The following is a 12,437-nucleotide window of genomic DNA, read 5'->3' as shown; positions in this document are numbered from 1 at the left end:
TCAGAATACTGTATTTCTGAATATTTTGATTGATGTTGTTAGAATTAGAATCTGCCCCTTAAGGAGATTGGAAAGGGGTAATGTATAAGGAAAACAAACAATATATGTCTGAATGTCATTAGGCTAGCATAACATTATGGTCCCATAGAAATTTTGGATAATTGCTTTAAGGGTTTATTTAGCAGGGGTGCCAGATCAACAAAATAATACAGTCAAATGAGAAAAGAACCACAAACAGAAAAAAATACACTTTTCTTTTATTTACAATCAAACAACTAAACAAACAAAATTATATAATTTAATTGATCCCAGAACTGTTAATCTAAATTATCAAACAGAACACAGAAATTTTTATCACAGAAGAACCATATGAACTACCCAGAAAACACCCAGATGTGTACATTCCCTAGTTTATGTACACTCTAAGTGCCAAAGAAGAACCCAGTACTTCATTTATCTATATAACCTGGCCACTTTATGATTATAAGTGGCCCCATAGATGTTTAATTTCATAAGCTGATATAGTTAATATCAGTAGGCTTATATTTGAAGATTTGAATAACTATATAATCCTGACTGCTTTTTGTGATACTATACTGACCTGATAATGGAGGGATCATCTAGTATATCTTGGATTATGTTGAGATGCCCCAGAACTTTCCTCAGAGCTGCTTTTATCTCCTTATTCCTAAGGCTATAGATGAGGGGGTTGAAGAGTGGAGTTACCATAGCATAGAACAAAGTTGCAACTTTCTGTATACCAGCAGAATGCCCAAGTCCTGGGCTCACATACATGACCATCAGAGAGCCATAGAATAGTGATACCACAGCCAAATGAGACCCACAGGTTGAGAAGGCCTTATGTCTCCCAGTGACTGAAGGCATACGCAACACAGCTAATAGGACAAGTATATAGGACCCAAGGATAAAAAGGAAGTTACCAAAGATAACCAGTGAGCTTAGAGTATAGCAAAGCTGTTGGGTTGTTGGAGCAGAGGCACATGCCAATGCAAACAGTGGCCCTGGGTCACACACAACATGGTCAATAATGTTTGGACCACAGAAGGGCATCTGAGAGATGAATACAATGGGGATCAGGAACCACAGAAATCCACAAACCCAGCAGATAATGACCAGTTTGGTACAGAAATGCCCAGTCATGGTATTAGGGTAGTGCAAGGGACGGCAAATAGCAAGGTACCGATCAAAGGCCATGATGGCCAAGAGGAAACATTCAGATGTTCCCAAAGAGAAAAAGAAATAAAATTGGAGGAAACATCCAGTAAAGGAGATGGTCTTTTTATCTGAGAGGAAATTGACCAACATCTTGGGGACTGTAGAAGAGACATACCAGATCTCTAGGAAGGAGAAATTCCCCAGGAATATGTACATGGGGATGTGGAGTCGCCATTCACACCACAGAGCACAAACAATGGCCCCATTCCCTGTTACAGTCAAAACATACATTGTAGTGAAGAGTGAGAAAAGGAGGATCTGAATCTTCCACTCACAAGAAAAGCCTAGGAGTATAAATTCTCTTACAGAAGCAAAGCTGGAATATGACTCAGAGACATTCATTGGGTCAGTAACCTGCAAAGTCAAGAGACATATTGTCATCAGTTAGGACTAGTTTTAAATGTGCTCCTTTTTCAGAATGAAGAGAAGACAATGAACATGGGGTCATTTTTCAAAAGAATCATCAGGTAGGAAGAGAATGTAGTTTACTTGTTTTGGTTATGTACTCTGAGTTTTGGGCATAGTAGGTAGCTGGCTGCACAGAAACAAACTTTGCCTGCTTCTGAATCTCTTCCTCATTATGGTACCATGATAGAACTGGTAAAGTTAAACTCTTTTTTTTTTTTCTTTTAGAGAGAGAGAGGTGTAGGGGAGGAGCAGAGGGAGAGAGAGAATCTTAAGCAGGCTCCATGCTGGGCAGGGCTAGATCTCACGACCATGAGATCATGACCTGAACTGAAATCAAGAGTCAGACACTTAACCAACTGAGCCACCCAGGCACCCCAAGTTAAACTCATTTTGTAAAGCTTATTATTTTGGAGCAGGGATGATGTACGGTAGTTTCTGGATAGCATATAACACAAAGTTAACACGTAATATGTACTAGTTCCTCATCTTAAACTCATCTTATAGGGCAATAGACTCTTAGTAAAGGTTTTAATTTTACTATTTACATCTCAGTTAAATATATTGCTTAACATATAATTTAAATATGAAAAATAAATGGACATATTGTATAGCAAGTTGGCAGTAATTTTAAAGCCAATATGCCTCATTTCTATTGCTATTGCTGTTAGCTTAAGCATCATAAAAATGTTATACCATAATGTTACTTACCAGCACTGACTTTTAATATTGCAGTGTTGCAGTGTTTTCTGTTGGAAGCAGTGGCTTTAAGTTTTCATTTAATCTTTTACCTGTAACAGTTTGCAAAATAACAGCTACGTATGGGAGTTTATTTTTTGAAGACTTTTTCCCCCTCATAAAATTTGGCATTGATTTTTTTATATGCTTGTTTAAGTTAAAAATTTGCACCGGAAGACAGAAGCCAAATATTTTGTTTTTGTTTGTGTTATAAATAAACGTACTTTATCCTACATTCTCATGGAAAAGATGTCAGGGATCTGAGTTCCCTGAATTTTTTCTGTGTGTGTGTGTGTGTGTGTGTGTGTGTGTGTGTGTGTGTGTGGCAATATGTGGGGATGTGAGTTCTGAAAGTTGTGAGGGCTTACATTTGTGGCACAAACAAAATTTTCAGAAGCAATTTTTCTTTCAACCTATTGTCCATACCAGTGCTTGGAAAAGCCTTTTAGAATGATTTGTGGAAGCTGTCTTCGTGCTTCTTTTAGTAGTACGTATATATTTTTTAAATGTTTCAAACCAGGAGCATTAATAAATCAACATTAAGAAATTCTGGAATGAAAGGGATTGACACAGAGGTATTATGACCTTCTGCAGTGCTCAGAAGATAAAGATATCATTGTTTTGATATCTACCAAATCTCTACAGGACCTGTTTGATGAACCATATACTTCTTTGTCCACCTGGATAAAGAGTTTTATTGCTTTACAAAAATTAAGAATACACTTTCCTCATCACATGTTCTCCTGGGACTTGGCCTCTATAGCATTAGGAAAGTTCTTCTCCTCCAACCTATTGGATCTTTAAAAAGTTAATGATTGCATGTTCTCTGAGGAATTAGGAAAGAGTAATAACTTCTCTGAGGCACCATTATTTACAAAGTTTGCTTGTTTGGAGTATGGATTCCAAAAAGTTTCCAGAAGACACAATTTGAAGAAGAATAAAGCACAATGTGTCACCAAAAATGTTGAAGTTCAGGAACACTTCTTTTTAAAAATTTTTTATTTAATTTTTGGGTAGTTAGCATATATTGGTTTCCGGAGTAGAATTCAGTGGTTCATCACTTATATACAACACCCAGTGCTCATCATAAGCATCCTCCTTAATACCCATCACCCGTCTAGCCCATTCCCCACCCACCTTCCTCCATCAACTCTGTTTGTTCTCTATCAAGAGTCTCCTACAGCTTTTTCCCTTCTCTCTTTTTGTTCTTTTCCCCCTTCCCATATGTTAATCTGTTTTCTTTCTAAGATGCCACATATGAGTGAAATCATATGGTATTTGTCCTTCTCTGACTTATTTCATTTAGCATAATACACATAATATACATTTAGCTCCATCCATATCATTGCAAGTGGCAAGATTTCATTCTTTTTGGTGGTTGAGCAATATTCCATTGTGTATATATACACCACCTCTTCTTTATCCATTCATCAGTCAATGGACATTTGGGCTCTCTCTGTAGTTTGACTATTGTTGATAATGCTGCTAAAAACATCAGGGTGTGTGTATCCCTTCAAATCTTTATTTGTGTATCCTTTGGGTAAATACCTAGTATTGGAATTGCTGGATCATTGGGTAGTTCTATTTTTAACGTTTTGAGGAACCTCCATACTGTTCTCCAGAATGGCTGCACCAGTTTGCATTCCCACTAACAATGCAAGAGGGTTCCTCTTTTTCTGCATTGTCACCAACACTTCTAATGTCTGTACATATGTTGGAGGATACAGAAGTAAAATACAGTAAGCCTAAATGAGGAAAATGTTGAGGTACAGAGCACTGTAGGATATTGACAATAAAAATTTGTAGAAGTTAGAAGTAGATTTTTGAAGGACAGCATGGCAGAATTCTTTAGATATGAGAGAAAGGAGCAAGAAGTGCCAGTATTCAAGTTAATTGACTTAAATACTACAGAGGAACATGTGGCTTCCCAATTAATATGACACAAGTATTTAATTTCATTGATTAGTGTCCCATTTTTACTTAATTTATGTAGTATGGCTAAAACACCTAAGTGAGAACGAATGCTCATACCACATAGTTTAAAATGATTGAGAACATCAAGAATCTATGCCATAGGATAGATTCACTTTGAAAGACTAGGGGGGAAAATAGTATTTAGACCTTTATTACCTCTTAGTTATATTACTTCAGGACTTAGGAACTCCTAAAACATAGTCTTTATCTTATTACTTGCTTGCTCAAAAACCATCAATGGTTTTATTATTCAGAAATTTCCAAGTTCTCCATAAATTGGTTTCAGATTACTTTTCTTGTTTAACTTTCCTTACTCCTGTTTATAGAAAAATTGGACAGCATTTCACTCTCTGGATAGCTTTCAATTTCCCATATTCATTTCTTTGTGGTCTCTTTGTCTATTTAGAATCCTATTATCTCCATCTACACCTGCAAAAACCCCAGCTATCCTTCAAGGTCTATTTCAAATGACCTTTTTTCCGTAATGTGTATTCTTATTCTCCTAACCAGAGCAACTTTTCCATCTCTGAATTTTTTTTTAAAGATTTTATTTATTTGACAGAAAGAGAGGGAGTGAGAGAGGGAACACAAGCAGGGGGAGTGGGAGAGGGAGAAGCAGGCTTTCCGCTGAGCAGGGAGCCCAATGTGGGGCTCGATCCCAGAACACTGGGATCATGAGCTTAGCCCAAGGCAGATGCTTAATGACTGAGCCACCCAGGCGCCCCTCATCTCTGAATTTTTATTTAACCATCTTTGTATCTTTCTTAAGACACTTGTCACAAGCTGCTTTACGTTATACTTATTTGCGTACTCACCTGTTCTCTCCTCCCAGATTGTGAAGTCTTTGAAAGCAGAGAACAGATATTAATCAACTTTGAATTAATCAAGGTGATAAAAATACATTGCATTTCTGGTCCTCATTAAATATTTGTTGAATAAATGATATTTTAAAAATTATATGAGCTTTATTATTTGTAAAAACAACACCTGGTACACCAAAGTAAATAAAGACAACTACAAGGTGCATGACTGTATTTTGCTATATTTGCAGACACTAAAGAAATTCAAAGGAAGGGAGAAATTTATAGAGGTTAAAACTCAGTGTGAGAAACATCTTAGCAAGCTCGTTGAAGAGGGCTTGAGATGTAATGTAGAATGTAGAATAGTGCTACTCAATGTGTGGTCAGTGCACCAATGCAGTCCTCAAATTGTTGTTATGAGTCCATGGCAAATATAGAAATTAAGGGTAAGCATTTAAAATATTTCTAGGAAACGAGTTTTATGTATGTTGAATCTAATAATACAAAATGGGCTATATTTATGTTTTATATTTCAATTTCTATTGATTTTTATTTATAAAACTATCAACTGCAAAAAATTGGAAAAAAAGCTGGGCTTCACTTCAGTTAGTTTCAGAAGCACTGACTTAGAGGACAAGTAGAATTTATTTTATTTATTTTTTATTTTTTACATTGCCTGTCTTTTAAAAAATTTATTTATTTTTATTTTGACTATAAATGACACAGTGTTACATTAGTTTCAGGTGTACAACTTAGTGACTTTCTAGTTTATACATTATGCTATGCTTACCAAATGTATAGCTACCACGTACATTGCTACTACAATATTATTGACTGTATTCTTTATGCTCTGCTTTTTATTCCTCGGACTTATTCATTCCATAACTGGAGGCCTGTATCTCTCACTCCCCTTCACCTGTTTTGCCCAACCACCTACCCCCTTCCCTTCTGGCAACCATTAGTTCTCTTTATTTATAGGTCTGACTTGGCTTTTTGTTTGTTGATCCATTTTTTAAGATTCCATTTATGAGTGGAATCATGTAAGTGTTTGTCTTTCTCAGTCTGACTTATTTCACTCAGCATTATACCCTCTAGGTCCATCCATGTTGTCTCACATGGCATGAGCTCATCCTTTTTGTGGCTGTGTAATATTTCATGGTGTGTGTGTGTGTGTGTGTGTGTGTATACACCACATTTTCCTTATCCATTTTCCTCATCCATGTATTGATAAACACTTAGGTTGCTTTCATGTCTTGGTTATTGTAAATAATGCTGCATTTAACATAGAGATGCATATATCTTTTCGAGTTGTGTTTTTGTTTTCCCTGGGTAAGTACCCAATAGAGGAATTATTAGATCATGTGGTATCTCTATTTTTAATTTTTTGAGGAACCTCCATACTGTTTTCCACAGTGACTGTACCAATTTATATTACAACCAAGGGTTGCTTTTTCTCCATATCTTTGCCAACACTTGTTGTTTCTTGTTTTTTTTTTTTTTATTTTAGCCATCCTAAGTATGAAGTGATATCTCATTGTGGTTTTGATTTGCATTTCTCTGATAATTACTGATGTTGAGCATCATTTTATGTGTTTATTGGCTGTCTGTATATCTTCTTCGGAAAAATGTCTATTCAGGTCCTCTGCTTATTTTTTAATTGGGTTCATTTTTTTTGATGTTGAGTTATATATGATCTTTGTATATTTTGGATATTAACACCTTATTGGATGTATCATTTGCAAATATCCTCTTCCATCCAATAGGTTGTCTTTTTGTTTTGCTGATAGTTTTCTTCACTGTGCACAAGATTTTTATTTTGGTATCATCCCAATAGCTTATTTTTGCTTTTTTCCCCTTGACTTAGGAGACTTTAGTCTGACCTGGCCAATGTCAGTGAAATTACTGCCTATATTCTCTTCTAAGAGTTTTATGGTTTCAGGTTTCACATTTAAGTCTTTAATCAATTTTGAGTTTATTTTCATGTATGGTGTAAGAAAGTATTCCAGTTTCATTATTTTGCATGTAGCTGTCCAATTTTCCCGGAACCATTTATTGAGACTGCCTTTTCCTTTTCCTTATTGTATATTCTTCCCTCTTTTGTCATAGATGAACTGACCATTTAAATGTGAGTTTATTTCTGGGCTCTCTATCCTGTTCCATTGATCTATGTATCTATTTTTGTGCCAGTACCATGTTGTTTTGGTTAGCTGCTTTCTAGTATATCTTAAAATCTGGAATTGTGATACCTTTATTTTTTCTCAAGATTGCTTTGGCTATTTGGGGTCTTCTGTGGTTCCATACAAATTTTCATATTACTCTACTTTTGTGAAAAAATGCTTTTGGTATTTTTATAGGGATTGCATTGAATCTGTAGATTGTTGTGGGTAGTATGGCCGTTTTGATAATGTTAATTCTTCCAATCCATGAGCATGGAATATCTTTCCATTTGTTTGTGCTGTCTTGAATTTCTTTCATCAGGGTTTTATAGTTTTCAGAGTACAGGTCTTTCACCTCTTTGGTTAAGTTTATTCTGAGGTATTTCATTCTTTTTGGTACAATTACAAATGGTGTGATTTTTTAAAAATTTCTCTTTCTGTTACTTCATTGTTAGTGATAGAAATATTATCAATTTCTAAGTATTAATTTTGTATTCTCCTACTTTACTGAATTTGTTTATTATTTCTAGTAGGTTTTTTGGTGGAGTCTTTAGGATTTCTATGTATAGTTTCATGTCATCTGCAAATAGTGATGGTTTAACTTCTTCTTTATCAATATGGATGCCCTCTCTCTCTTTCTTTCTTCCCTCCCTTCCTCCCTTTCTCTCTTCCTTCCTTTCCTCCTTCCTCCCTCCCTCCTTCCCTTCCTTCTTTCCTTCCTTCCCTTCTTTCCTTCCTTCTCTCTCTTTCTTTCATCTGATTGTTGGGGCTAGGCCTTCCAGTACTTTGTTGAATAAAAAGGGTGGGTGTGGACATCCTTGTCTTGTTCCTGACCTTAGAAGGAAAGCTCTCGGTTTTTCACCATTGAGTATGATGTTAGCTGTGGGTTTTTCATATATGGTCTTTATTATGTTGAGGTATGCTACCTCTGCTCTATTTTGTTGAGAGTTTTTATCACGAATGGATGTTGAATCTTGTCAAATGCTTGGTCTGCATCTATTGAGATTATCATATGACTTTTAACCTTCATTTTGTTAATGTGGTGTATGACCAGTGATTTGTGAATATTGAACCATCTTGCATCCTGGGAATAAATCTCACCTGATTGTGGTGAAGATATTTTTAATCTATTGTTATATGTGGTTTGTTAATATTTTGTTGATGATTTTTGCATCTTTGTTCATCAGAGATCCTGGCCTATAGTTTTCTGTTTTTTTTGTAATGTCTTTGGTTTCGGTATCAGGCTAATGGTGGCCTTGTAGAATGTATTTGAAAGGTTTCCTTCTTCTATTTTTTGGAATAGCTGGAGGAGAATAGGTATTAATTCTTCTTTAAATGTCTGGTAGAATTCACCTGTGAATGCATCTGGTCCTGGACTTTTATTTTTTGGTAGTTTTTGATTACCAATTCAATTTTGTTACTTGTAATTGGTCTGTTTAGATTTTCTATTTCTTCCTAGTTCAGTTCTGGGAGGTTATGTTTCTAGGAATTTGTCCATTTCTTCTAGGTTGTTCAGTTTGTTGGCATATAATCTTTCACAGTATTCTCTTACAGTCCTTTGTATTTCTATGGTGTCAGTTGTTACTTCTCTTTTATTTCTGATTTTATTTATTTGGATCCTTTCTCTTTTTCTTAATGAGCCTGGCTAAGGGTTTTTCAGTTTTGTTTATCTTTTTTAAAAACTAACTCTTGGTTTCATTGATTTTTTTCTTTTTTTTTTTTTTTTTTTAGTCTTTACATCATTTATTTCTGCTCTGCTCTTTATTTTCCTTCTTCTACTCACGTTGGGCTTTGTTCTTTTTTTTTTTAAGATTTTATTTATTTATTTGACAGAGAGAGAGAGATTGAGCGTGAGCACAAGCAGGGGAAGCTGCACAGGAGGGAGAAGCAGGCTCCCTGCTGAGCAGGGAGCTGGATGCGGGGCTCAATCCCAGAACCCTGGGATCATGACCTGAGCTGAAAGCAGATGCTTAACCGACTGAGCCACCCAGGTGCCCCATTCTTCTTTTTTCTAGTTCCTTTAGGTATAAGGTTAAATTGTTTGAATATTTTCTTATTTCTCGAGATAGGCCTGTATTACTGTATATTTCCCTTTTAGAACTCCTTTTGCTGTTTCAATGATTTTGGACCATTGTGTTTTTATTTTCATTTGTCTCCATGTATTTTTTTATTTCTTCTTTGATTACTTCATTGATCCATTGGTTGTTTAGTACCATTTAGTCTCCACATGTTAGTGTTTTCTCCAGCTTTTTTCTTGTGTTTATTTCTAGTTTCAAACTATTGTGTACATAGAAGATGCATGGTATGATTTCAATCTTCTTAAATTTGTTAAGGCTTGTTTTATGTCCTAATGTGATCTATTCTGGAGAATGTTCCGTGTGCACTTGAAAAGAATATATATTCTATTCTTTTTGGTTGGAATGTTCTCTTTATACCTGTTCTGTCCATCTGGTCCATGTGTCATTCAAAGACATTGTTTCCTTATTTATTTTGTGTCTGGATGATCTCCTATTAATGTAAGTGGAGTGTTAAAGTCTCCTACTACTATTGTATTACCATCAATTTCTCTCTTTGTGTCTGTTAATATTTGTTTTATGTATTTAGGTGTCCCACTATTGTGTTCATAAATATTTACAATATCAACAGATGAATGGATAAAGATGTGGTATATATATACAATGGAATATTACTCAACCATTAGAAAGGATGAATACTTATCATTTACATTGACGTGGATGGAACTGAAGGGTATTATGCTGAGTGAAATAAGTCAATCAGAGGAAGACAATTATCAGATGGTTTCACTCATATGTGGACTATAAGAAATAGCACAGAGATCACAGGGGAAAACGGAATGGTAAGTCATCAGAGAGGGAAACAAACCATGAGAGACCCTTAACTATAGGATAGAAACAGAGGGTTGCTGGAGGGGAGGGGGTGGGGGGATGGGGTAATTGGGTGATGGGCATTAAGGAGGGCACATGATGTGATGAACACTGGGTGTTATATGCAACTGGTATATTATTGAACACTACATCTGAAACTAATAATGTACTATATGTTGGCTAATTGAATTTAAATAAGGAAAGAATAAGTATATTCTCTTGTTGGGTTGATCCCTTTATCATTATATAATATCTTTCTTTGTCTCTTATTACAGTCTTTGTTTTAAAGTCTATTTTGTCTCATATAAGTATTGCTACCCCAGCCTTTTTTTTTTTTTTTGCTTTCATTTGAATGGCGAGTTTTTTTTTTAAGATTTTTTATTATTTATTTGACAGAGAGAGACACAGCGAGAGAGGGAACACAGGCAGAGTGGTGGGAGAGAGAGAAGCAGGCTTCCCGCAGAGCAGGGAGCCTGATGTGGGGCTCGATCCCAGGACCCTGGGATCATGACCTGAGCTGAAAGCAGACGCTTAATGACTGAGCCACCCAGGTGCCCTGAATGGCAAATATTTTATCATCATTTCAATTTCAGTGTATTTGCGTCTTTAGGTCTGAGGTGAGTCTCTTGTAAGCAGCATATAGATGGGACTTGTTTTTTTCAATCCATTCCACTACTCTATTCCACCAGAGAATGAAAGAGAAATAGACAGATTAGAGACCCAGCAAATTAACCAAGTAATGTCACTCTAAAAAATGTTTGTTTTCAAGATCCATCCCCCCATTGCTGGCATTCTGCATCTATTCTGAGTTCCTAAAACACTAAATAGCTAGAAGACTAGCTTAAATATTAATAAGTTCTCTACCCACACCTACTGAAATTAGTTCCTTTTCTTCATTCTCTAATATGCTTTGCCTTGACTAAATCTGCCCAAACTCATAGGATCTTCCTCCCATTATTGTTGTCTGGGTATTTATGCTACAGTATTGTTGATGAGAAGACTTAGGATGAAAGCAAGAAAAACAAATAATGGTCATTTAGATTAATTTTATTTTAATTGTTCATTGTTAGTGAATGAAGACATTATGTTCAGATGAGTTTATTTTTTAATTATTTAAATTCAATTTAATTAACACATACTGTATTATTAGTAGAATTCAGTAATTCATCAGTTGCATACAACACTCAGTTCTCATTACTTGAAGTGCCCTCCTAATGCCCATCACCCAGTTACCCCATCCTCCCACCCACCTCCCCTCCAGCAACCCTCAGCTTGTTTCCCATAGTTAAGAGTCTCTTACAGTTTCCCTTCCTCTCTATTTTCATCTTATTTTATTTTTCCTTCCCTTCCCCTATGTTCATGTGTTTTGTTTCTTAAATTACATACATATGAGTGAACTCATATGGTATTTGTCTTTCTCTGATTGACTTATTTCGCTTAGCATAATACCCTCTAGTTCCATCCTCATCATTGCAAATTGCAAGATTTCATTCTTTTTGATGGCTCAGTAATATTCAGGTGAGTGTGCAAATATGACTCATCTATAGAGATTGTTACAAAATTGACATGCTTAAGACCCATCATTCATCTTCTGAATTAGAATTGACAAGGTTCAGATGGCTGAGTAATCAGAAAGGATGAATACCCAACTTTTACATCAACATGGATGGGACTGGAGGAGATTATGCTAAGTGAAATAAGTCAAGCAGAGAAAGTCAATTATCATATGGTTTCACTTATTTGTAGAACATAAGGAATAGCATGGAGGACATTAGAAGGAAGGGAAAAATGAAGTGGGGGAAGTCAGAGGGAGAGATGAACCATGAGAGACTATGGACTCTGAAAAACAAACAGGGTTTTAGAGGGGAGGGGGGAGGGGGGATGGGTTAGCCTGGTGATGGGTATTAAGGAGGGCATGTACTGCATGGGGCACTGGGTGTTATATGAAAGCAATGGATCGTGGATCACCACATCAAAAACTAATGATGTATTGTATGGTGACTAACATAACATAATAACATTTTAAAAATTTAAAAAAAATTGACGAGGTTCAGGCAAGCATAATTTGTAAAAAGGTCCTATTGATTTTGATATATACTCCTAGTTGAGAATCAATGATGTATAGCAATACTTGAAGTGGAGAGGTTAATTAGGAATTTGAAGAAGACAGAGAACACATTATCTGTGAAAGGCCCACCTCTACATTAGAACAAGAAATTTATATGATCTTAGATATAATATAT

The 12,437-nt window shown here is 35.7% G+C and overlaps 1 protein-coding gene across 1 annotated transcript; it reads right to left on the bottom strand.

Moving 5' to 3' along the window:
• Nucleotides 1–591: 591 nt before the first annotated feature.
• Nucleotides 592–1,605, bottom strand: LOC123862130 (olfactory receptor 11H12-like). The gene has a single exon (XM_045901760.2). The coding sequence runs from the start codon at nucleotides 1,576–1,578 to the stop codon at nucleotides 592–594; it is 987 nt and encodes a 328-aa protein (XP_045757716.2). The 5' UTR covers nucleotides 1,579–1,605.
• Between the last annotated feature and the right edge of the window lie 10,832 nt (nucleotides 1,606–12,437).

The sequence above is a fragment of the Mirounga angustirostris genome, unplaced genomic scaffold (assembly GCF_029215605.1).
Source record: "Mirounga angustirostris isolate CCGP_5_RB_7025 unplaced genomic scaffold, mMirAng1.0.hap1 SCAF_9, whole genome shotgun sequence".
Classification (NCBI taxonomy): Eukaryota; Metazoa; Chordata; class Mammalia; order Carnivora; family Phocidae; genus Mirounga; species Mirounga angustirostris.
Note: the sequence above shows the minus strand (reverse complement) of the source record. Positions and strands in the feature narration are given on the sequence as shown.

Excerpts from the sequence above, each read along its gene's own strand:
- LOC123862130 (XM_045901760.2), bottom strand. The coding sequence starts at position 1,578 with ATGAATGTCTCTGAGTCATATTCCAGCTTTGCTTCTGTAAGAGAATTT.